Source organism: Scyliorhinus torazame, chromosome 11 (assembly GCF_047496885.1).
Source record: "Scyliorhinus torazame isolate Kashiwa2021f chromosome 11, sScyTor2.1, whole genome shotgun sequence".
NCBI lineage: Eukaryota > Metazoa > Chordata > Chondrichthyes > Carcharhiniformes > Scyliorhinidae > Scyliorhinus > Scyliorhinus torazame.
In genome coordinates, this window is record NC_092717.1 from 183,358,717 (window position 1) to 183,385,773 (window position 27,057).

General features: G+C 46.4%; 1 protein-coding gene and 1 non-coding gene across 14 annotated transcripts in view; both read right to left on the bottom strand.

Moving 5' to 3' along the window:
• Positions 1 to 27,057, bottom strand: part of LOC140385700 (uncharacterized) — a 661,829-nt gene that overhangs the window by 19,195 nt on the left and 615,577 nt on the right. For 10 of the 13 annotated variants that reach the window (XM_072468125.1, XM_072468137.1, XM_072468135.1 and 7 more), the window contains 3 exons: positions 16,802 to 16,894; positions 13,366 to 13,422; positions 6,741 to 6,822 (listed from right to left, as the gene is read on the bottom strand). In XM_072468125.1, coding sequence (XP_072324226.1) covers positions 6,741 to 6,822; positions 13,366 to 13,422; positions 16,802 to 16,894 — 232 coding nt within the window. The remainder of the gene's footprint in view (positions 1 to 6,740; positions 6,823 to 13,365; positions 13,423 to 16,801; positions 16,895 to 27,057) is intronic. The other 3 variants (XM_072468134.1, XM_072468127.1, XM_072468132.1) reach the window with 2 other exon arrangements.
• On the bottom strand, positions 402 to 508 carry LOC140386118 (U6 spliceosomal RNA). Its single transcript, XR_011933585.1, has one exon. It is a non-coding gene; the product is annotated as a U6 spliceosomal RNA (small nuclear RNA).

A 27,057-nucleotide genomic window follows, 5' to 3' on the forward strand; every position in this document is an offset into this window, starting at 1 on the left:
CACCGGACACATCGAGTCCAATCAATCCTGGCCGTGGATTCCGAGGACGAATGGCATGCAGTGATGAAAGTTAACCACTGCCCCATCCAGTTCAAACTGGACACAGGTGCCTCCGCCAACCTGATTACGCAGGTGGACTTCAAGAGAATCAAGAAGCCCCCCACAATCCTTCCAGCTGCCTGCAAGCTCCTGGACTACAATGGAAACGCAATCAAGGCACTGGGGTCCTGCCATCTGCAGGTGTCCAGCCGACACACACAAGCAAGCTTACGCTTCGAGATTGTTAAACCAGACAGGGCGTCCCTGCTAGGTGCGCACGCCTACAAGCAACTGAACCTCATTCAAAGGGTCTACACCACAACGCCGTCCCATTCGGATCTTCAGGCCAGCATCAACGACATCCTTTTTTTTTTTTTTTCACGAATTTGCGTGTCATCCTTGCGCAGGGGCCATGCTAATCTTCTCTGTATCGTTCCAATTTTAGTATATGTGCTGCCGAAGCGAGCACCATCAACGACATCCTAACCCAGTACCCAGATGTATTTAGCGGGATGGGCACACTGCCATATGAGTACAAGATTCTACTGCGGCCTGATGCCAAGCCAGTGGTCCACGCACCACGACGTGTCCTTGCTCCACTGAGAGAGCACCTGAAGGCAGAGCTCACGAGTCTACAACAAAAAGGCATCATCTCCAAGGTCACTGAACCAACCGACTGGGTCAACTCGATGGTGTGCGTAAAGAAGCCTTCGGGGGACCTACGCATCTGCATTGACCCCAAGGATCTAAACAAACACATTATGCGGGAACATTACCCCATCCCGAAGAGGGAAGAATTCACGAGTGAGATGGCACACGCGCACTTCTTCACAAAATTGGACGCATCCCAATGATTTTGGCAAATCCAACTTGAAGAATCCAGAAGGCTCTGCATCTTCAACACGCCTTTTGGCAGATTCTGCTACAACCGAATGTCATTTGGCATCATCTCGGCATCAGAGATTTTCCATTGCATCATGGAGCAGATGATGGAGGGAATAGAAGGGGTTCGTGTCTACGTTGACAATATCATAATCTGGTCCACAACCCCAAAGGAACATGTGTCACGACTCAAGAAAGTATTCCGACGCATACATGAACATGGCCTCAAGCTAAACAGTGCTGTTTTGGGACATCCGCGCTGAAGTTCCTGGGCGATCAGATTTCGCAACACGGTGTGCGCCCAGACACAGACAAAATTAAACCCAGCGAGGCAATGAAAGTCCCCGAGGACAAGAAGGCAGTACTGCGCACTCCTGGAAATGGTCAATTTCCTTGGTAAGTTCACCCCGAATTTGGCTACACACACCACGGCCCTATGCAACCTGGTGAAAAAAATCAACCACCTTTGAGTGGAAGGTGGAGCACCGAACAGAGTGGCTGGAGCTGAAAGCCAAGCTCACCACTGCACCCGTCCTTACATCCTTTGACCCTGACCGAGAGACGAAGATATCCACAGATGCGTGTCAGGATGGCATTGGGGCGTTGTTGCTTCAAAGAGACGACAGGTCATCCTGGGTACCAGTAGCATACGCTTCACGGGCAATGACACCCACTGAGACCAGATATGCGCAGATTGAGAAGGAGTGTTTAGGTCTTCTCACCGGCATCCTCAAATTTCATGATTATGTCAATGGCTTGCCAACATTTACTGTTGAGGCGGATCTTGGGCCTCTGGTCCACATCATCCAAAAGGACCTGAACGACATGACGCCTCGTTTGCAGAGAATTCTGTTCAAACTCCAGAGGTATGATTTCAATTTGGTGTACACACCTGGTAAGGAGCTCATCATCGCCGATGCATTGTCCCGCTCCGCCAACTCACCCAGTGAACCACTAGAGATCATCCAGCACATTGAATTGCAGGTACAACTGTGTGCAAGCACTCTCCCGGCAACAGATGAGAAGATCGTTCTCATCCGAGAAGAGACGGCCAAAGTTGCAGCGAGTCATCCACAACCTCAGCAATGGCTGGCAGAATGGGCAATGCCCTCAATTCTACAACGTCATGGACAACCTGACGCTGATCGACGGCTGGACAGGATAGTCATCCCGCTATGTCTCCAGAGCATGGTGCTGCGGCAGATTCATGAGGGACACCTGGGCGTAGAAAAGTGCAGATGCAGGGCCCGGAAAGCTGTCTACTGGCCCGGCATCAACCAGGACATCACGGACATGGTCCTGAACTGCGAAACCTGTCAGAGGTTCCAACCAGCGCAGAGCAAGGAGACGCTCCAACCACATAACCTAGAGGCCTCTCCGTGGTCCAAGGTTGGCATTGACCTATTCCACGCGAACGGTCGCGATTATATCTTAATCATCGATAACTTTTCGAACTATCCTGAGGTGCTGAAGCTGCCAGACCTCACCTCACGGACCATCATCAAAGCGTGTAAAGAGACATTCTCACGGCATGGCATCCCAAACACCGTCATGAGTGACAATGGCCCATGCTTCCACAGTCGAGAATGGTCCACGTTTGCCAAGAGCTACAATTTCAGGCATGTCACCTCCAGTCCGCACTATCCGCAGCCCAATGGCAAAGTCGAAAAAGGGGTGCACATCGTTAAGCAGCTCATCCGCAAGGCCTCGGACTCCGCTTCCGACATACACCTTGCACTACTTGCGTACCGGGCGATGCCCTTGGCCACTGGCATGTTGCCAGTTCAACTGCTGATGAACAGGGACCTGCGGACGATGCTTCCAGCCATACACCTGCCCGACCTTGATCACCTCCCGGTGCTGCAGAAGATGCAGCAGCTTCGCGACAGCCAGAAGCAGGGCCATGACGCACATGCCACCAATCTGGACGTGCTATCCCGACAGACACGGTCAGGATCAAGTTACCAGATGGTGGTTGGTCTGCTCCGGCTGTCGTTGTTCGACAGCCGCGCCCAGGTCCTATGTCATACATATGGCTGATGGCTCCAATGCGCGAAGGAATCGAAAGGCACTGCGAAGGGTTGCTTGCCCACAACCACCTTCCCCTCCATTTCCACATGTCGAATTGCCACCTCCAGACACCTCGAATCACGAGGCCACCAGTTGTGCCTCCCACTCGCCTGTCAAGACACCGTCATCCCCTCCACCACCTCTCCGGCAGTCGACGAGGATCAGACGCAAGTCTCAGAGACTGGACTTATGAGCATTTGTTTTGTTTGTTCTGTTCTGTATCCCTGTCAGTCACATTAGACAGACACATTCACATGTATATACGTCTAAAAAAAAAAAGGGGAGATGTCATGATATGCAAACATGCAACAAATGAACACTCAGAATAGGACACAACCAATGGGCAGTCAGGACACTCAGAGGTGGCATCACCACAAGGGGGCATGACATAAACACTATAAAAGGGATAAGGCACTCACAGACAGATGTCTGTCTGTTTCCACAGACTGACATCTAGAGAGTTAGACGTGGTTGATCAGCAGTGTCACACCCCAGCACGTGGCTTAGAGCAAGCTGGTACAGTTAGACTGAGTTACTACAGTTAGATTAGCAGAGAGTTGAACTGATTTGAGAACTGTGTTAATAGTTCAATAAACACATTGAACTCACTTCAGAGTCTGGAGCATCCTTTAGTTAAGACTGCATCAAGTAGCAGCCTGTGTTATCTGAAGCAGCATAACACAACAGTTCCATCCTGGGTTCAATCTGTAATCCTTTTCCCTTTGATGGAATAGAACAAATCAAGAACTCAGCAGCCAACCTAAACGAGTATGCCACCACCGTCACAGACTTCATCAGCAGGTTTGTAGAAGGTTGTGTGCCAAAGAAGGCAGTACGTACATTCCCCAACCGGAAACCATAGTTTAATCGGGAGATCCACTCTTTGAAGGCCAGGTCTGAGGGATTCAAGACAAGTGACCCTGACCTATACAACGAATCTAGGCACGACCTCCACAAAGTCATCAGGGATGCCAATAAACAATACCAGACTAAGCTAGAGTCATCGCCTAACAGCATGGACTCTAGTTGGTTGCGGCAAGGCTTAAACAACATAATAGGAAACCATCAAACCGCTGTCAACTGCCCCAGCAGCCTCGGACACACCCATACCTACCATCACAGCTTCCGAAGTCAGATCGCCATTTTTGAAAGTGAACCCTCGGAAAGTGACACATACTGATGGAGTCCCTGGTCGTGCACTCAGATTCTGCGCGGACCAACTGGCAGGTGTGTTTGCGGACATCTTCAACCTCTCCCTACTCCGTTCTGAAGTTCCCACCTGCTTTAAGAAGGCCACCATCATACCGCTGCCAAAGAAGAACCAGGCAATGTGCCTCAACGACTACCATACCTTGGCATCTATCATTATGAAGTGCTTCGAGGCGTTGGTCACATCAACTCCATACTCCCAGAATGCCTTGATCCACTGCAATTCCCATACTGTCAAACCGGTCCACAGCTGACACCATTTCCCTAGCCCTACTCTCATCCCTGGAGCATCTCGACACCAAGGACTCCTACGTCAGACTACATAAGACCATAAGGCATAAAGCACAATTAGGCCATTTGGACCATCGAGTCTGCTCCGCCATTCAATTATGGTTGATATGTTTCTCATCTCATTCTGCAGCCTTCTCCCCATAACCCCGGAACCCCTTATCAATCAAGAATCTATCAATCTCATGGACAGCATGGTGGGGCAGTGGTTTAGCACTGCTGCCTCACAGCGTTGAGGACCCGGGTTCGATCCCAGCTCTGGGTCACTGTCTGTGTGGAGTTTGCACATCCTCCCCATGTTTGCATGGGTCTGACCCCCACAACCCAAAAAGATGTGCAAGCTAGGTGGATTGGCCATGCTAAATTGCCGATTAATTGGAGATAATAGAATTGGGGACATTAAATTTGAAAAAGAAATTGAGAACCTATCTATCTCTGTCTTTCATTGACTACAGCTCCGCCTTTAATACCATAATCCCAGCCAAACTCATATCAAAACTACAAAACCTATGACTTGGCTCCTCTCGCTGCTACTGGAGCCTTGACTTCCTCACTCATAGACCACAATCAGTAAGGATAAACAAAAACACCTCCTCCAAGAAAGTCCTCAATACCTGGCCCCCACATGACTGCGTACTAGCCCCCTACTATACTTCCTACACGCACATGACTGTGTGGCAAAATTTGGCTCCAACGCCGTCTAGAAGTTTGGTGGTGTCACGACCATAGTGGATCGGATCTCGAACAACGATGAGTCAGAGTACAGGAGGGAGATAGAGAATCCCTCCTTCAGCTTCAGCGTGAGTTCCCTCCGGGTGCTCTGCTTTCCTCCCACAGTCCAAAGATGTGCAGGTTAGGTGGATTGGCCATGCTAAATTGCCCTTAGTGTCCAAATAGGTTAGGTGGGGTTACTGGGTTACGGTGATGGGGTGGAGGTGTGGGCTTAGGTAGGATTATTTTTCCAAGGACTCGATGGGCCGAATGGCCTCCTTCTGCATTGTAAATTCTATGATCATAGAATCATGATCTCTAAAACTAAAGAGCTGGTCATTGACTTCAGGAAGCAAAGTATCGTACACACCCGTTTACATCAATGGTGCTGAGGTGGAGATGGTTGACAGCATCAAATTCTTAGGTGTGCACATCTGATATTCTACCTGCAGCATGAAGGAGAAGTCATCCTGTAAAGGTTAGCAGCCTTCTTGCAGTATCACCAACAATCTGTCCCAGTCCACGTCGACGCTACAACCAAGAAAGCACAACAGCGCCTATATTTCCTTACGAAACTAAGGAAATTTGGCATGTCCACATTGACCCTTACCAATTTTTACAGATGCACCATAGAAAGTATCCAATCTGGCTGCATCACAGCCTGGCACGACAACTGCTTGACCCAAGACCGTTATAAACTACAGAGAGTTGTGAACACAGCCCAGTCCCTCACGCAAACCTGCCTCCCATCCATTGACTCTGTCTACACCTCCCGCTGCCTTGGGAAAGCGGGCAGCATAATCAAAGATCCCTCCCACCTGGGTTATTCTCTCTTCCAACTTCTTCTATTGGGCAGGAGATACAAAAGTCTGAGAACACGCACCAATAGGTTCAAAAACTGCTTCTTTCCCGCTGTTACCAGACTCCTGAATGACCATCTTGTGGACTGAATTGATCTCTTCACACATTGTCTCTACCGAGTAGTACTACACTCCATATGCTCACCCGATGCCTGTGCATATGTATTTACATTGTGTATTTATGCATGTCCTATATTTTTTTATGTATGGAACGATCTGTCTGGGCTGTACGTAGAACAATACTTTTCACTGTACCTCGGTACACATGACAATAAATCAAATTCAATTCAAACAGGTCTTCATTCAAATTCCACGGCAGGGGTTTTCACAGTTTCCTACCCATTATTAAGGGAGTGCATTGTGCAAGTAACCGTGTTTTGGATGAGACATTAAACCAAGGCCCATTATAGGTCCCATAACTCTGTCCAAGAGGAAGTTCTCCCAAGTGGTCTGGCCAACATTCTTTTCATGCCTGCCTTCACCAGTGACAGATTAGAAAGTCATTTTTAAGAACTCACTGCTGTGCCTTGAATTGGTGGGGGGAATATTTTCCTGCAACAGTTACTGCAGTTCAAAGTAATGCATTATCTATATGAGAAATATGATTAGATGTTGCTTAAATGTAAAAGCCTTTAAAGTTTCAATATTTGAGTTTAATTTTTTGGAATATATTAGTAGTACCTGCTTTGTGTTTTAGATTAGTCTTGGATCCGCATTTGGAAGATGCACGGCTCATGTCCACCTTTGATTTTGGAATTTGCACCTAAGAAATGAAGAATGTTTAAAAATGCAAATCATATCAATGCTTAAAAATCTTTACAATGAAGGGAAAAAAATAACCACATCAGCAACTGATGCACTACATCAAAGCGTATAAAATATTAAACTGCATAATGTATATCCAGAATATTACTTCAATTAAACCAAAAATCGAGGCCCAGGGAATGTGAAGAGTGAACCCATCAGGAATGGCTTTTTTATCCATAGATTGATGAACATTTTGAAAAATTTACAGAGCAAAGTACAGGCAATAAAAACACTGCTGTCATTAAAAGTACGACAGGAGAATAAATGAACAAGAGAGATTGGTTTTCATAGTCTGGGTACTGTTGCATAGTGGTTATGTTATTGAACCAGTAATCCAACAGACCTGAATTCAAATCTTAATAATTTGAGTTCAGATAAAATAAAATAAATCAGTACAAATGACCATGGAGCTGCCTCATTATCATTAAAAAGAAACTAGCTCACTAATATCCTTCAGGGAAAAATCGAATCTAGTTTATGTGACTCGTCCCACGCCAAATGGCAAAGCAAACCACTCAGTTGCCCCAAGTTGCCAGGCAACCCACCACCATCTTCTCAGGACAACTGGTGGTGAATAATTACTGCTGACCCCATCAGTGATGCACACATGCCCCGAGAATGACTTTAAAAAAGTTTTAATGGCCTTTTCACACCAATTAAACCAACCTCATATTGTTTAACATGGTTTTGGGGTTGTTGATTCACAATGCAGCGAATGGCAAACTGGAATGAACCCGCTGGCTTTAGGCATCTAGGAAGTTTGGGCTGCAATCTGGATCCAGGACTTAATATCCGCTTACAGATACATATTACATACACACATGGCACAGAAAAAACAATGAGCTCAAAATACCAAATGAGTAACATCGTCATGGAATTATTTTAGAACTGTTGTGAAAAGGCCTCAATATTAGTGCTGTGGAAATTACAGGCTAGATTTAATGCTCTCCTGCTGGCGGGTTTGAAGGCAGGGGACTCATTAAATTCAGTGGGAGGCTACCCACATGTGGGCCAATTGAGGCTCTCAAGTGAGCAATTAATTCCCCATTAAGGGCCTCACCTCACCACCGTTCGGATTTAACTGGTAGCAAGAGAAACCCAAGCCAAGCACCAGCTCGATAGGTTTCCCTCCATGAGTTGCTGTTTGGGGGCGGGGGGGAAATTAGGGGTCGCCCTGCCTTAAAGGGCCCCCTGGGTCCATCGGTGGTTCCCTCAAGATGTAACCTCCCTCTCGGTTCCTCTCCTCCCATGGCCTTTCTCTCCACCTGCTTGCCAGGGCCTGCCAGCTTGGCACCAGAAGCAACCAGACTCACCTGCTGGGCTTGATCCAACACAGTGTGCCTCCTCCAACCTGAGTGCAATACAACAGTGGCCACCGCTCCCGGTGGTGCTGCCGATACTGGCATCTGATTGTCCAGCAGCTCTGGTTTGAAAAGTAGAAGTCCTGCCTGAACTTCATTAACAGACAACTGGCTATTAAATAGCTGCGGGTTAGCTGTACATGTGACTGCACTCCTACCCCCTCCAAACTTTCCGGGGGTGGTGGTAGTGGGGCAGAGTAAACGGCATGTCTTTAAATCCAGCAGTGTGTGTAAAGTATGGGAGAGGAGTGCGGAAATTCTTTCAGGGCGAGGTGATCTACCACTACCTGAATAACTCAAAGGCTGAGATTCAAAACACAGGAACCTGGGAGGCGATTCTCCAAAATGGAGATGAAGTGAACGACGGCGCGAAATGGGCACGGGGACGACCGATTCTGTCCCCCACAGGGGGCTGCGCCAACCCGCGCATGCGCAATTAGGCCGCACCAACCTGCGCATGCGCGGAGGAACTTCTTCAACGCAACCGAGGGGGGGGGGGACGGGGGGGGGGACAGAGGCTGACCCGCCGATCGGTGGGCCACGATCGCGGGCCAGACCCCCTCGGAGGCCTCCCCCCGGTGAAGGAGCGCTTTTCTTCGCCCCACAGGCCGTCCCCTGACCCTTCGCGCAGAGTTCCCACCGGCAGCGACCAGGGGTGAAAGGCGCCGGTGGAACTCTGTCGTATCCGTGCGGCCGCTTGGCCCATCTGGGCTGGAGAATCGGTGGCCCCGCCGATTACAGCGACCCGCGGCGCGTCAAATGCGCCGGCGCAAATGGTGCCGATTCTCCGCAACTCAGAGAATCGCGCGCCGGCGTCGGGGGGCGGTTGCGCAACTGGACCAGGAACCAGTTAATGCTCCTTGGATTGTGGATCTGTGGATCCGGCCCGGCGCGGGGCTCGGAGAATCACCCCCCTGATTTAACAATGAAGGTCAAACACAGTAAACAAGCTGGAAGCAATTTGAACATTTAAAAAAAATTCTTGTAGCAGCCTGTGAACTCTAGATCCAGTACTTGAAAACAAAAATTACCTAGTGATTCAAACCCATTTTTTTGGTTCACTTTAGGTATATGTACTCAGTTGAACCATTAATCCACAGATCTGTTATTCGACTTCCCCCTGACCCTGTTACAAATGAACAGGCATTTTTCTAGACCAATTCTCTCCCTTCACCCCAAAGAGGTTGACACCTCGCTAGGATACAGCTCTAAGTGTGCTAGCTGTCTATGGTACTCTACATCCTGTGGAAATATATCACTGTACCTTCGCGGTCATTTGCTGGGAGAAAATTCCCTCCCTAAAAGCACTGTGGGTATACCACATGGACTGCAGCGGTTCAAGGCAGCTCACCACCATCTTTTCAAGGGCAATTAATGCTGGTCTAACCATTGACTGCCCACATCCCATAAATGAATTTAGAAAACTTTTCCCAAGTAGCCATTCATCATCTGTTAACACAGGAAGCTTCTTCAGACTATTCAATTTATACAGAGATTCTTGTTCTCACCTGAAGTGGACATATGTATTTCCCCTAGAGCTCACTGGAAAGTGATCAGGAACTGATTTCCACCACATACTCCTTTGACCAGGTCACCTATAGTATTCATTCCCAATGTCTTTGGTCTTTGTGGAGATCAGCACATATTGGGGATTGAATGTAGGACCTTTAGGTCTGTAATGGTTTAGAACCTGGGCAATAGTTTTAATTAGTCATTGGTGGAGCAAATACCTTTTCTATGTGGAAATTTACTGAGACAAATAATGATCCAGTTTTAACCTGAATTTATCCCAAATGACCTCTTTTCCAGTTTACAAATACCTTGAGCCTTGATCCCCATCTCCTACAATCACCCATTGATAACTGCTTCTACAAAGGTTAGAAACATGAATTTATTCAGCAGAATATCTGAAATCTCTGCAATGAGCATCATTTGTATATCCCCACCAGCCCTCTTCACCAACTTCAAAACAAAATCCAAAATTCTAAGCAGGGGTACAAATGGCCAACTGAGTACATAACATTACACAGGGAGGTATAATAGCAAATGTATGTTCACTCAAGTAGATGACTCGAAATTTAGTTAAGTCTTTAAGAAGATTTAAGTAAGGTAGCAGGCTTCAACCCAGATCCACAATCCAAGGAGCATTAACTGGTTCCTGGTCCAGTTGCACTAGCCTCTGCAGTTGGTCTAGTCCACAGCCTCCCCCTCTCGGTCTCTGTACATAATTGGCAACACATGCAACAGTAAGAAGATAAAAGCGAATTACTTTAGATGCTGGAATTGGAACCCCCCGCCCAGAAAATATTTGAAAATCTCAGCAAGTCTGACAACACCGATGGAGAGAGAAGGTAGCTAGCGTTTCAAGGCTAGATGACTCTTCGTCACTGCTCAGATTATCCAGTATTTTCTGTTTTTGCAACAGTAAGTGAATATTGAAGTCAAATTTCATACAGCACAGTGACTGGATATTACACCTGGAACATCAATTTCTCTTCCAACACTACGAATTGTCAGCTAGGGAGTAACGTTGTCAAGTATGTTAGGGAAACCTAATTAGATACAGGTCTGCGCATCTCCAGGAAATGACTACACAGCACCAAGGGTACCTTCGCTTAACCTAATTTTCCACAGTTTAAAGTATTGTAGTGTTGGAAAAAGAGGAGGTCCTTGAGGGGGCAAGGACAGAATCAATTTTGTTACAGTTGAGAATCAAAAAGGGTACGATCATACTACTGGGGATAGTCTCTAGGCCAACAAAGAGCGTGAAAGAGATAGAGGAATAAATCTGCTGTAAAATCACAGATGTGCAGGACCCAAAGAATGATATTGACATTGGGGATCTTCAATCACCCAAATATCAATTGGGCCAAGTGTAGATGAACATAAACCTGATTGTCCTCATCAATAATTCACTGAAGGCTAACATATACGTGGAGCAGGAAATTAGGAAGGCTAATGGTATGTGTTGGCCTTTATCGCAAGAGGATTTGAATACAGGAGTAGTAAGTCTTGCTTCAATTGTGTAGAACTTTGATTAGACCGCAGCTGGAGTGCTGTGCACAGTTTTGATCCCCTTACCCTAGGAAGGATACTAATACAATAGAGGGAGTGCAACAAAGGTTCACCAGAATTGCTCCTGGGATGGCACGTCTTATGAAGAGATTGGGGAAACTGGGCCTGTACTTTCTATAGTTTCAAAGAATGAGAGGTGATCTCACGGAAACCTACAACATACTTAAAGGAATAGGCAGGGTCGATAGAGGTAAGATGTTTCCCCCGGTTAGGAAGTCTAGAATGAGGGGTCAACATTTCAAAATAAGGGGAAAGCCACTTAGGACCAAGAAGAGGAGAGGGTTGCAAATCTTTGGAATTCTCTACCCCAGAGGGCTGTAGGAACTCAGTCAATGAGTATGTTAAGTGAAGATTGACACATTTCTAAATTCCAATTGTGGAAAGGGATATGGGGATAGTGTGGGAAAAAGGCATTGGAGTGGATGATCCGCCATGATCATATTGAATAGTGGAGCAGGCTCGATGAGCTAAATGGCCTATTTGTACTCTTATATTTCTATTATAGTAACGTAAAGGGAAAGGAATGGGAGAAATTTCTGAAATGTATTGAGGAGAACACATCGAGAGTACTGTGTACAGTTTGGATCTCTTTATTTAAGAAAGAATATAAATGCGTTAGCAATTCAGAGAAATTCACTCGATTAATACCTGGGATGGGGATATGAGGAAACGTTAGACAGAATGGGCCTGTATCCACTGGAGTTCAGAAGTTTGAGAGATGATCTTCTTGAAACATACAAGATCATGTGGGGGGCCTTGATAGGGTGGATGCTGAAAAGTACGTTTCCTCTTGTGCAAACAACGAGAATTTGGGGATAGTGTTTTAAATTAAAGGGTCTCCCAGTTAAGAGAGATGAGAGAAATTTGTTTCTCTCAGAGGGTTGTGAATCTTTGAAATTCTCTTCTAAAGAGTGGATATATTTAAGGCAGAGGTAGAGAGATTCTTGACTAACAAGGAGCCCTAGGTTATTGGAGATAGGCAGAATGTCGAGTTGAGGCCACAACAAGATCAGCTATGATCTTATAATAATAATCTTTATTAGTGTCACAAGTAGGCTTACATTAACACCACAATGCAGTTACTGTGAAAATTCCCGAGTCGCCACAGTACAGCTCCTGTTCGGGTACAATGAGGGAGAATTCAGAATGTCCAATTCACCCAAGAAGCAATGGCTGGATTCTCTGATCCTGCGGATATGTCCCCAGGATCGGTCTGGCCTTATGGCCAGAAAGTCGGTGCCGCCCCACACCGATCCTCCGTCCGGTGGGGGGCTAGCAGCCGCACAGCGCAATGCCCCCAGCTTTACCTGCGGATACGGCCGGAGAATGGCCGGGTCCGTGGCCGCACATGCGCACGGTGGCGGCCTGCGGCGACCGCGCCGTACAGCACGGCGGTGACCGCGCACGGACCCGGCCTGCCAAAAACTGCCCTCCTGTAAACAGCCTCGCCACCCCTGGATCACCCCCCCCACTAGTCCCCCAGCCCCTGCCGAAGGCCCCCTTGCCAGCGGAACAGCCCCCCCCCCCCCATCCGACTGTGGTGGCGCTGGACTCAGTCTGCAGCTGCCACGCGAGGTCCCCGTGGTGTGAGCACACGCACCCCACACCATCAGGGACTCGGCCCATCGGGGGCGGAGCATCGTGGGAGCATCTCAGGTGACGTCCTGAGGCCGTCCATACGGTGTGCCACCGTTTATGAGGGGGCGGAGCATTTCAAAAACAGCACCGCCCCCGATTTCGGCGTAAACAGGGATTCTCCAGCCCATCGCCGAATGCGATTTCGGCGTCGGCGATTGGAGAATCCCGCCCCACATCTTTTGGGACTTGATGGGGGAAACCAGAGCACCCGGAGGAAACCCACGCAGACACAGGGAGAATGTGCAGACTCCGCACAGACAGTGACCCAAGCCTGGGTCCCTGGCGCTTTGAAACAACAGTGCTAACCACTGTGCCCCATACTGAATGATGAAGCAGACTCGAGGGGCCAAATGGCCTATTACAGCTCCTGATTCATATGTTCATATGAAAATTTCCTTGACCAGTACATTCTCAGACCAACTCACAGGCAGCATTGCTGAATCTGGTGCTGGATACTGAAGTGGGACAAGTGGACCACGTGTCTGTGGGGAAAAACATGGGTAAGAGTAAACCATAAGGTTTAGATTAGGAACGGAGAAGAGCAAGGAAAAACTTAATGTTGACCTTCTAAATTGGATGAGGACTAACTTCATTGGGATGAGAGGGGATCTATCCAAGGTAAAATGGAACCCCAAACTGTCAAGAAAAATGGTAACAGAACAATGGGTGATATTCAAAGAGATGATGTTTCGGGTAAAGGCTAGGTACATTCCAACAAGGTCAAGGTATGGGAACCAAAGCCAGGGCTCCTTGGATGAAAAAGGTGATAGAAAATATGATGCATGTCAGCTGAATTCTTCAAGAGAAATCCAAGTCAAAAACAATAAGTTGAGAGGGAAGTGAAGAGGAAAATAAAGAGAGAGGATCAAAATAGAATGGTTGTTAACATAGCAAGGAACCTGAAAAACTTCTACTGGTTGCCTATGAGGAAGGTGAAGTGGGGACAATGATTTCAAAAGGAAATTGGATGGGCAATTGAGGGTTTGCCCATTGGCTTACCTCTGTGCCATAATGACTCTATCACTATATCATAGGGATATGAGACAAGACTTGTTTACCTATCAGGAGTTGGGCATATGCTTTGTTATCATTCAGCAATCAGTATACTCACTGCCTCCAAGCTTTTTTAGGCATAAGTATGATACTCAGTCAACAAATGTGTGCAGAAGCTAGCACAAATCATATTGCCTTGTCATGAGCACTCTCCACTCCCTGGAGAAATGCATGCGATACCTGGCTACACACAATAAGATCCTCTGGTCATGTGATGGAGAAAGACAGCTGATCACTCTCTGCTTAGTTACTTTTTGCAAAGAGACTTTTATTGGCTATTCACAGTGGGTTCAGATGTTAGCAGCAAGTCCTTCATGTTAATTGATAGAGTGCATGCAAGCAAGGCAATTCAGAAGGTTAGAATAGATAAGGATGGCAGGTCCCCTGCTTGAACAACTTTACTAGCTCACAAATAACCACATCTATTTAAGTCAATTTCACACTTACCATGGTGGGATTTGAATTCAGGACCTTTGGATTACCAGTTTTCTACCAAAACCAGAATGGTAAAAACAGCATTTCTACCAAATTCCCTTTCCTCCTTGGGTATTTCTTTGCTACTGAAGACTCCAACAATACTGGTGCTGGAGGGTGTGCAGAGGAGATTCACTAGGTTAATCCCAGAGCTGAAGGGGTTGGATTACGAGGAGAGGTTGAGTAGACTGGGACTGTACTCATTGGAATTTAGAAAGATGAGGGGGGATCTTATAGAAACATATAAGATTATGAAAGGAATAGATAGGATAGATGCGGGCAGGTTGTTTCCACTGGCGGGTGAAAGCAGAACTAGGGGGCATAGCCTCAAAATAAGGGGAAGTAGATTTAGGACTGAGTTTAGGAGGAACTTCTTCACCCAAAGGGTTGTGAATCTATGGAATTCCTTGCCCAGTGAAGCAGTAGAGGCTCCTTCATTAAATGTTTTTAAGATAAAGATAGATAGTTTTTTGAAGAATAAAGGGATTAAGGGTTATGGTGTTCGGGCCGGAAAGTGGAGCTGAGTCCACAAAAGATCAGCCATGATCTCATTGAATGGCAGAGCAGGCTCGAGGGGCCATACGGCCTACTCCTGCTCCTAGTTCTTATGTAATTACTGGAGTTAGCTGCCAGTTATCTCTCAAACACCATTCTCCTGTACAAATTTAAACAACATCATCTGAAATGGGGACATCTCAGAGAGGCTGATCCAGTTCCCATGTAAGTTCCCAGCAGGAGTCAAGTCGACAGTGTCGGAGTCTGCACATCCTCCCTGTGACTACGTGGGTTTCCTCCGGGTGCTCTGGTTTCCTCCCACAGTCCAAAGATGTGCAGGTTAGGTGGATTGACCGTGCTAAATTGCCCATAGTGTCCAAAAAGTTTAGGTGGGGTTCCTTGGTTACAGGGATAAGGTGGAAGTGTGGGGTTAAGTAGGGTGCTCTTTCCAAGGCCCGGTGCAGACTCGATGGGCCAAATGGCCTCCTTCTGAACTGTAAATTCTATGATCTATGATCCCAACACTGCTAACCTATCCATCAGCTAGCTCATCACAAACAAGATGTGGGGAGCCGATGGGTTAGTGGTAATGTCATTGGACAAGTATTCCAGAGGCCCAGGCTAATTCTCTGGAGATAAAGGTTCAAATCCCACCATAGCAGTTCATGTAATTTAATATCAATTACTTTTTAAAAATCTGGAATTGAAAGCAAGTCTCAGTAATGGTGAGCATGAAACTATCTTCAATTGTCGTAAAAATCCATCTGGTTTGCTAATATCCTTCTAGGAAGGAAATCTGCCATTCTTACCTGGTCTGGCCTACATGTGACACCAGGCCCACAGAGATGTGGTTGACTCTCAACTACCCTCTGAATTGGCCAAGCCAATTAATTCAAGGGCAATTAGGGATGGGCAACCAATCCTGGCCTTGGAAGCAACATCCAATGAAAGAATATTTTTTAAAAAGAGTTATCGACTGTCGCCCACTCCTCCTCTCTTCTTCCCAAGCTGCTCTCCTGGTGGAAGAACTGTTTGAACGAAGTCTAACCTTATCGAAGAACAGCAAATACTTTCTATAGTAGTGAACATTTTCAAAGACAACAGTAAGATTTAACAGATTAGTTTTCCTTGCATTCACATAACATACAGCAGACGAGACATGGAAATACAGTACTGTCACTAGGATTTAAGTAATAGAAGTGTCCAAGCCTTTGTCTTTGTGGGACTTTGAGTGTCTACCACAGAACCTTAAGTTTAAACCTATGCTCCCATTAATTTGTGAATACTTAATATAATCTTACAGCTTTGATGGAGGTCTGTGATTCTTGTGCTGACCTTTTACAAGAGCTATCCAATTAGTCTCACTTGCCTACAGAGCTGTTGATGTTAATAGATCGGATTTAGCATCCATCAACACAAAGGACAGTTTCCTTCCTGACTGCCAGGCCCATAAAATTCAAATACAGCAAGCCAGCAAGAAAGACTTAGTGGGCTGCATGATAGGGCTCATGGTCTGCATGTGGCCGACAGTAGCCTGGGCATCCACTCAATGCCCGATGTAAAGTGTATGAGATTTTCTTCAGGAGTCCACTGGAACTGTAGATTCTGTCCTTTCATACTTGTACTATGTAGGAGGGGTCTCAGAGTTGGACAATATTAAGGCGATGCACTGCGAACACACACAGGTAGTGGTGGCAGGTGATGAATTAACATGCCTGATACACTTCTTGTAAATGCAACATTTTCCGACATAACAGTGGCGCCATAGACCAAACAAGCCTAGTGACAGTAATGAAATGGAAGGAGATTAGTGCAGAGAGCCCAAAAGCAAATACTCACATTACCACCACCAGGAACATGCTTAATGTTATCCTTGGAGCCGCACTTTGATTGCACATGACTGTAGTCAATTTTTTTGTTCATAATCTGGACCTAAGACACATTGGAACAAATCAATTCCACATCAGTTTCCTTTATAGAAATCCAAAAGGCGTTTTTGAGGATCCTCAGCTGTATGTGTGATATTTTACAAGAAAGTCAAAGACGAAAATTTATGCAGAGAAAAAATATGTTCAGTTAAACAGATAATACAATCACATCAATTCTTGTCCCAGTTATAAAACACCATGATGTGTGCTACAAAAAACGGGCAGATCATCAGTTTTTGGTGAAGAAAAGCATGCTCAATGCAAGATGAGTGAAGATCAAAAATTAAAAGCATTAAACAGTTTAACGGCATGTTGTACTCAATTATTCACATTTAACCCTCTCTAGCTTTGTTGAGGTTCAGTACCATTTGTTCCCCAGTAAATTCTAGACCACCAACCCGGTACATTTCTGAAACCTAACCTGAACAAGTTCCAAAAGATGAAATAATTCTCCTCCCCTTGATCTCACAGCAATATTTGTTTGCTAGTAGCAAAGCAAACATCACAACTCAAATCTTGTGCCTCTTCATGTCTGAACTTATTCAGGGCCCTAAAATGAGGTACAGTAAGAGAGGAGAATAGTGAAATTAGAAACAGGAAAATCAATCAACTTTGTATTTGAACCTGTTCTTCTTCGGAACCGTGCTGCATTATTAAAGGTGCCATCATTTTTGATGAAAGGAAAGAACATAACCTTGTCTATCCGCTCTGATGGATCTTAAAAATGCCATGAGAACATTAAAGAGGGGGCTCTCCCTGCGTCCTGGCCAATATTCCTCCCTCCCTTAACTGGTCATTCATCTCACTGTTGTTTGAAGTTTGTTTTCATAACAACAGTCACTATCTTTTTGGGATGCAGCATATGTAATTTGAGAGGTGACAGATGTTAAGTTTGTTGACTTTGGACCGATGGTTCACAGAATCACAGAACGATGCAGTGCAGAAAAGGCCCTTCACCCCATCAAGTCTGCATGAAAGGCACCTGATCTTCCAATTTTAATCTCATTTGCCAGCACTTGTCCCATAGGCCTGAATGTTATTGTGTGCCAAGTGCTCATCCGGGTACTTTTTAAAAAATAAATGTTTTTATTCTCCATTTTCACATTTTCCTTCAAAATTTACACCCCACCCACAAACAGTAAACGGTAGCAAATACAAAATAAATCCCCTTAACAATACCAACGATCCCATGCTCCCACCACCCCAAATAACGGCCCACCTGTCAATATATGCATCCAATAAAACAAACCCTCCCACGGTGGCAACAAAAAAAACAAAGGAGAAAATGAAAAAGGAGCCTGGGACCGCCCATGGTCACCATTGACCTATAGAGTCCACTCCCCCTCCACCCCCTACACTCAACGCCCTCCAACCTCAGAGTACCGTACATGATACCCAAGAGTTATAACCCCCCCCCCCCCCCCCCAGTCTCCAACTCCTCCCGTCCACTGCCTCTTGTAAAACTCCTCCTCCCAACCTCGGTTCCTTCCCCCCAACTTTCCACTCCGGCTAGACCACTCGGACCCTGTTCTGCCAGGCTCCGATGGCTGCAGCCCCTCCCCCACCTCACTCCCGTTCACTGGCCGGCTTAAACCGGCCAGCGTGGAGGCCCCCGCCCGGGTCCCTTTCTCCCTTGCCCAGCCCTAGGAAAGTCCAGAAATACCCTTTTAGCACACAAACCCCGCACATCCACCTACACCACAAAGAGCCTTCATTTCGAGTGAAAGTCCCATCACATCCCTTGTCCAAATATATACAACATTGGCTCCTTTAGCCCATACACCCGCACACAGTGAAACAAAAAAGAAGAAAATAGTCATCAGGTTACATCGGAACATGGCCATTTCTCAATTCTGCCACAGTCTTTCTGCCTTCGCAAACTCCTCCGCTGCTTCCGCCGTTCCAAAATAAAAGTCCCTGAGCTTGTAAGTCACCCTCAGCTTCGCTGGATATACAATGCCGCACTGCGCCTTGCTAATGTACAGTGCCCTCTTCACCCGGTTGAAGGCAGCCCTCCTCCTCGCCAGCTCCACCGTAAAGTCCTGGTATACACGTATACCAGCTCCAGCCCACTGCACCACCCGCTTATGCTTGGCCCAGCTCAGGACCTTCTCCTTCACACTGTACCTACAGAAGCACAGAGTCACTACCCTTGGCGGCTCACTCGCCTTTGGTCCAGGCCTCCACGACCGATGAGCCCGATCCAGTTCATATCGGGAGGGATCCTCCCCCTCCCCCAATAGTTTCGCCAGCATCGCGGCAAAATACTCAGTCGGCTTCGGTCCTTCAACTCCTTTGGGAAGCCCCACAATCCTCAAATTCTGTCGCCTGGATCGGTTTTCCAGGTCTTCCATTTTTCCTCGCAGATCCTTGTTAATGTCCATCACCTTCCACATCTCCTTCCCCATCGAGGCAAGTTGATCACCGTGCTGCAATAACGTCTCCTCCACTTCCTTCAGCGCCTCCCTTTGCTCTCGCACCTCTGCCACTGTGCTCACCACCGCCTTAGTCACCGGGGAAATCGCCTCCTCCACCAGCACACTCAAAACCTCTCTCATCTCCTTCCTCATTGTCTCCATGTATTTTGCAAACTGCCTTTCAAATTCCGCAGCAATCACCTTAATTATTTCTTCAGCCGTAAGCAATGCGGCCTCCTCTGGTGCTCCAGCCTCCATTTTCCTTGGTGACCCCGCGGTGACCTTTCCACTCCACGAAGGACCTCCAGCTGTTTTCCTTACGGACATTCTTTTGCTCACCCTCGACATTTTTTTTCACTGTGCCTTCACTCTGCTGCCTGTGCCTTCTCCCTGCTTTTGCTGCCTCCGTAGACCCTGGGACCGGGCTTAAAACCCCGAAAATGCCGTTCCCGAACAGGAGCCCTCCATTGTGCAGCCACCTCCCGCCCGCCGTCACCGGAAGTCTCATCCAGGTACTTTTTAAAGGATGTGAGGCAACCTGCCTCTACCACCCTCCCAGGCAGTGCGTTCCTGACTGTCATCACCCTCTGGGTAAAAAAAGGTTTTCTTCAAATCCCTCTGAACCTCCCGTCCCTCACCTTGAACTTGTGTCCCCTCGTAACCGACTCTCCAACTAAGGGGAACAGCTGTTCCCTATCTCCTGTCCACGTCCCCCATAATCTTGTACATCTCAATCAGATCAGCCCTCAGTCTTCTCTGCTCCAGCGAAAATAACCCACACCTATCCAACCTCTCTTCATTACTTAAATGTTCTCAAACTATTTCAGCACTGGGACCTACCCTCTCTCTATTTCTCAGTCTGTAGTAGACGAATTGATGCATTAATTGCTATGATCAGCAATAAGTTCATCATACTACTATTGGGTAGATGGTAGAAAGTAAACTAGACAGACCTGAATTGTTGCTCATCTAGTAATTCCGATGTTCACAATAATTCACTGAAGTGCAACAGAACATGATGGTTCATTATACAAATCCAAGTTACTCTGATAACAGGCAAGATCTAAAATGGCAAATGCATTGGTTCGCAAAGGGCCTTTCATCAGAAATGTTTACCTCTTACACCTCTGGCATGTGAACAGGCCAGTGTAATTCCAGTATTTGCCTTTTATGTTTTTTTTTTAATTAAAATAAAAATTTAGAGTGCCCAATTCATTTTTTCAATTAAGGAGCAATTTAGCGTGGCCAATCCACCTACCCGGTATATCTTTGGCTTGTGACGGTGAAACTCACGCAAACACGGGGAGAATGTGCAAACGACTCACGAACAATGACCCAGAGTCGGGATCGAACTGGGACCTCGGTGCCATGAGGCAGCTGTGCTAACCACTGCGCCACCGTGCTGCCCTATATGTTTATGATGATATGACCATAAGACTATAAGATATAGGAGCAGAATTAAGCCACTTGGCCCATCGAATCTGCTCCGCCATTCAATCATGGCTGATATTTTTCTCGTCCCCATTCTCCTGCATTCTCCCCATAACCCCTAATCCCCTTATTAATCAAGAATTTATCTATTCCTGTCTTAAAGACACTCAGTGATTCACCACCCCCTGGCTGAGAAATTCCTCCTCATCTCTGTTTTGAAGGATTGTCCCTTTAATCTGAGATTGTGGCCTCTGGTTCTCGTTTTTCCTGCAAGTGGAAACATCCTCTCCATGACCACTCTATATAGGCCTCGCAATATCCTGTAAGTTTCAATAAGATCCCCCCTCATCCTTCTAAACTCCAACGTGTACAGACCCAGAGTCCTCAACCGTTCCTCACACAACAAGCCCTTCATACCAGGGATCATTCTTGTGAACCTCCTCTGGACCCTTCCCAAGGCCAGCACATCCTTCCTTAGATACAGAGCCCAAAACTGCTCACAATATTCCAAATGAGTCTGGCCAAAGCCTTATACAGCTTCACATGCACATTCCTGCTCTTGTATTTTAGCCCTCTCAACATGAATGCTAACATTGCATTTGCCTTCCTAACTGCCGACTGAACCTGCACGTTAACCTTAAGGGAATCGTGAATAAGGACTCCCAAGTCCCTTGTGCTTCTGATTTCCTAAGCATTTTCCCATTTAAAAAATAGTCTATGCCTCCATTCTTCCTTCCAAAGTGCATAACCTCACACTTTTCCACTATGTATTTCATCTGCCACTTCTTTGCCCATTCTCCTAACCTGTGCAAAATCTTTTGCAGCTCCCTTGCTTCCTCAATACTATCTGTCCCTCCACAGATCTTTTTATATCATCTGCAAACTTAGCAACAGTGCCTTCAGTTCCTTCTTCCAGATCATATATTGTGAAAAGTTGTGGTCCCAGCATACATCCCTGAGGCACACCGCTAGTCACCAGCTGCCATCCTGAAAAAGAACCCTTTATCCCCACTCTCTGCCTTCTGCCAGTCAGCCAATCCTCTATCTATGCCAGGATCTTACCCTGAACACCATGGGCTCTTAACCTATTTAACAGTTTCCTATGCGGCACCTTGTCAAAGGCCTTCTGGAAATCTAACTAAATCACGTCCACTGGTTCTCTGTTGTCTAACGTTCTTGTTACCTCCTCAAATTATGCTAATGCTAATGCGCTGGATTCGGTCCCAAGGTGCACAGACAAAGGTTGCATATAAAATTTGGAACAACGTTTGGTTGCAGTTTACCCGGTTTCACACCAGGATCTGTTGGCTTCAATCACTTATAATCAGAACCCAGCACCAGCCCAAATTTCAAACCTGATTTTCTGTTAGACTGAAGTCTGAAACAGAATTCTTTCAGGAGAGTGACTGATCCACTATCCAGATTTTTCTGAATCAGGCAGGAGACTCATTTAGAGTTCACCAAATTGAATCATCTGAACAAGAAACTTCCATAATTGCAAGGTATTAAATGAATAATTTAGGATAATAGTGGTTACAAAGGGAAATTAGGTGAATATAATTCACATATAGATAAGGGATGAAGGAGGAAATACATGCCTTTACAGCCAGTGCAGTGTAGTCACTGTTCTAATGTCAGAAATGTGACTGTCAATTTCTTTTTTTTTTATATAAATATTTTATTGAAAATTTTTGGTCAACCAACACAGTACATTGTGCATCCTTTACACAATATTATAACAACACAAATAACAATGACCTATTTTATAAACAAAAAATGAATAAATAATAAATAACAAAAATGAAAACTAACCCTAATTGGCAACTGCCTTATCACAAGTAACACTCTCCAAAAATATAATTTAACAGTCCAATATATAATTATCTGTCGCAACGACCTATACATATTATACAGTATATATTAACAACCCTGAGAGTCCTTCTGGTTCCTCCTCCCCCCCCCCCCCCCCGATCCTGGGCTGCTGCTGCTGCCTTCTTTTTTCCATTCCATCTATCTTTCTGCGAGGTATTCGACGAACGGTTGCCACCGCCTGGTGAACCCTTGAGCCGACCCCCTTAGAACGAACTTAATCCGCTCTAGCTTTATAAACCCTGCCATGTCATTTATCCAGGTCTCCACCCCCGGGGGCTTGGCTTCTTTCCACATTAACAATATCCTGCGCCGGGCTACTAGGGACGCAAAGGCCAAAACATCGGCCTCTCTCGCCTCCTGCACTCCCGGCTCTTGTGCAACCCCAAATATAGCCAACCCCCAGCTTGGTTCGACCCGGACCCCCACTACTTTTGAAAGCACCTTTGTCACCCCATCCAAAACCCCTGTAGTGCCGGGCATGACCAAAACATATGGGTATGATTCGCTGGGCTTCTCGAGCACCTCGCACACCTATCCTCCACCCCAAAAAATTTACTGAGCTGTGCTCCAGTCATATGCGCCCTGTGTAATACCTTAAACTGAATCAGGCTTAGCCTGGCACACGAGGACGATGAGTTTACCCTGCTTAGGGCATCTGCCCACAGCCCCTCCTCGATCTCCTCCCCCAGCTCTTCTTCCCATTTCCCTTTTAGTTCATCTACCATAGTCTCCCCTTCGTCCCTCATTTCCCTATATATATCTGACACCTTACCATCCCCCACCCATGTCTTTGAGATCACTCTGTCCTGCACCTCTTGTGTCGGGAGCTGCGGGAATTCCCTCACCTGTTGCCTCGCAAAAGCCCTCAGTTGCATATACCTGAATGCATTCCCTTGGGGCAACCCATATTTCTCGGTCAGCGCTCCCAGACTCGCGAACTTCCCATCCACAAACAGATCTTTCAGTTGCGTTATTCCTGCTCTTTGCCACATTCCATATCCCCCATCCATTCCCCCCGGGGCAAACCTATGGTTGTTTCTTATCGGGGACCCCCCCAAGGCTCCAGTCTTTCCCCTATGCCGTCTCCACTGTCCCCAAATCTTCAGTGTAGCCACCACCACCGGGCTTGTGGTGTAGTTCCTCGGTGAGAACGGCAATGGGGCTGTCACCATAGCCTGTAGGCTAGTCCTGACTGTCAATTTCTAAACAACCAACTCCCACAGACAGTAATGTGCCAATGATCAGATAATTTTATTCTTTATGATGTTGATTGAGGGATAAAATTGGGAATGTCAGGAGCGGCACGTGGCACAGTGGTTAGCATTGCTGCCTACGGCGCTGAGGACCCGGGTTCGAATCCCGGTCTGGGTCACTGTCCGTGTGGAGTTTGCACATTCTCCCAGTGTCTGCATGGGTTTCACCCCCACAACCCAAAGATGTGCAGGGTAGGTAGATTGGTCATGCTAAATTGCCCCTAACTTGGGAAAAAAAAAATATTGGGTACTCTAAATAAAAATTAAAAAATTAGGAATGTCACTGGAAATAACCGTAGAACCATAGAATCCCTACAGTGCAGAAGGCCACTATTTGGCCCATCAAGTTTGTACCTGCCCTCTGAAAAACTTCCCAGTTTTTCATTGAAATAGTGTCATGGAATCTTTTATACCCACTCAAGGCCTCAGTTCATCATCTCATCCCAAAGACAGCATTTCAAACAGTGCAGCCCTCCCTCAGTACTATGCTGGAGTATCAGACTAGAATTTGAAGCCAAGTCTCTGGGGTAGGGCTTGAACCCACACTTGCGAGATGAGTGGTTCCCATTGAGCCACGGTCATCATTGAGCTATGAGATCAGCTATTGGGGTAGGACATTTGGCCGAGTATGGCATCAAGGAGCCCTAGCTAAACTGGATTCAATGGGAATCAGGAGGAAAATGCTCCGCTGGTTGGAGTCATAACAAGCACAAAGGAAGATGGTTGGAGGTCAATCATCACAACTCCACGACATCACTGCAGGAGTTCCTCAGGGCCAACCATATTCAGCTGCTTCATCAATGACCTCCCTTCTATCATAAAATTAGAAGTGGGGATGTTTGCGGATGACCGCACGATGTTCAGCACCACTCGTGACTCCTCAGATTATCAAGTAGTCCATGTCCAAATGCAGCAAGACCTGGACAATATCCAGGCTTGGGCTGACAAGTGGCAAGTTATATTTGCGCCACATAAGTGCCAGGCAATGACCATCTCCTACAAGAGAGGATCTAACCATCTCCCCATGACATTCAATGGCATTACCATTGCTGAATCCCCCACAATCAATATCCCTGGGGGGGTTACTATTAATCAGAAACTGAACTGGACTAGCCACATTAATACTGTGCCTACAGGGCAGGGCAAAGGCTAGGAATCCTACGGCAAGTAACTCACCTCCTGACCCCACAAAGCCTTTCCACCTGCTACAAGACACAAGTCAGGAGAGTAAAGAGTGGTGAGCCTGTGTAATTCATTACCACAGGAAGTAGTTGATGCTAAAACTTTGAATATATTCAAGAAACAGCTAGATACAGCAATTGGGGAGAATGGGATCAAAGGCTATGGGGAGAAAGCAGGATTAGGCTATTGAGTTGGATGATCAGCCATGATCGTGATGAATGGCGGAGCAATCTCAAAGGGCCAAAAGGCCTCCTCCTGCTCCTATCTTCTATGTATCCATGTATCTATGTAATCCACTTGCCTGGATGAGTGCAGCTCCAATGACACCATCCAGGACAAAGCAGCCCGCTTGATTGCTCACCCTTCCACAAACATTCAAACCCACCACCACCGATGAACAATGGCAGCCGTGTGTACCATCTAAAGATGCACTGCAGTAACTCACCCACGACCACTACCATCTAAAAGGACAAGAGCAGCAGATACCTGGGAACCCCACCACCTGGAGGTTCCCCTCCAAGTCACTCACCACCCTGACTTGGAAATATATCACTGTTCCTTCACTGTCGCCACGGCAACATCCTGAACATCCTCCCTAGCTACCTTCACCTCAAGAACTGCAGCGGATCAAGAAGGCAACTCACCACCACCTTCCGAAGGGCAACTAGGGATGGGCGATAAATGCTGGCCTAACCAGCGACGCCCACATCCCGTAAATTAATTAAAAAAAAAAAAATTGGATATTTCCAAGAGAGAAGCAATTCGGGATATGGCAAAAAATAGATAACGCCTGTGCTTTTTGAACAGGGAACAGGATCAGTGTTCTCCTGACCTTCATAATTATGTTCCTATGATGTGTCACTTTGAGCTCCAAGTGCAGTTTGTTCTCTCAACAGCAGCAAATGTTGAAAATAGCAGAGTCTCAGGGAGGTTTCAAGAAATAACTCTTTGTAGTGTGATGTTCTCTTTGGGATTGGAGACTTTGCAATACAGGTTGGCCGAGTAAGCATGGTTACAAGGTGGTGCCATTGAGTCAAGAACACCTGCAAATTACCTCTGTGCATGAGGACACCCAACAAACAAATTGTGTGACCCATAAATAATGCAGGTATATGGAGGCCAACTCCAATTCATTGTATGCACCAGAGACAGCAGCCAGAAATTATATTAATGATGAAAGCTTTTGTCTTATCTGATACAGTTTACAATTAAGCAACTTAAAAACAAAACTCAGTTGATGTTTTATTCTTCCTGCTTTTCTTAAGAGGCACAATCTCATGCCAAGGATGTTAGTCACTCTGCTGCCATTGCCCAAGTGTCCTTGTTATCATAAGAGGCCAGCTAATTTCAACAATCGACACAAACACTAACGTCTTGCACAACTTCCTAACAGGTTGCCACTGGATAGTGTTGGGAGAGGTCTTGGTTTCACATTACTCCAGCACTCCCCATCCATCTTTAAACAAGGGACATGTAATTCCGCTCCGCAGTCCATCACAACAGACTTTAATAATAATCTTTATTGTCACAAGTAGGCTTACATTAACACTGCAATGAAGGGACTGTGAAAAGCCCCTAGTTGCCACATTCCGGCGCCTGTTCGGGTACAGAGGGAGAATTCAGAATGTCCAAATCACCTAACAGCACATCTTTCGGGATTTGTGGGAGGAAACAGGGACCACCCGGAGTAAACCCACGTAGACATGGGGAGAACGTGCAGATTCCACATAGACAGTGACCCAAGCCGGGAATCGAACTTGGGACCCTAGCGCTGTGAAGCCATAGTGCTAACCACTATGCTACCATGCTGCCCTATACAACGATTAACATACATGCTACCCATTCCTGATATCTATTCCCATAAGGACTGATGTTTTAAAATAAACTTTCCATGTTCTTCCCCTCTGTTTTCCCCCACACTGATTCTAACAATAGTTAATCTGTTACAAATATTAATTATAGTCTAACTGCGATCATCATTTAAATCGAAGTTTCCGGTATGGTGTATAATT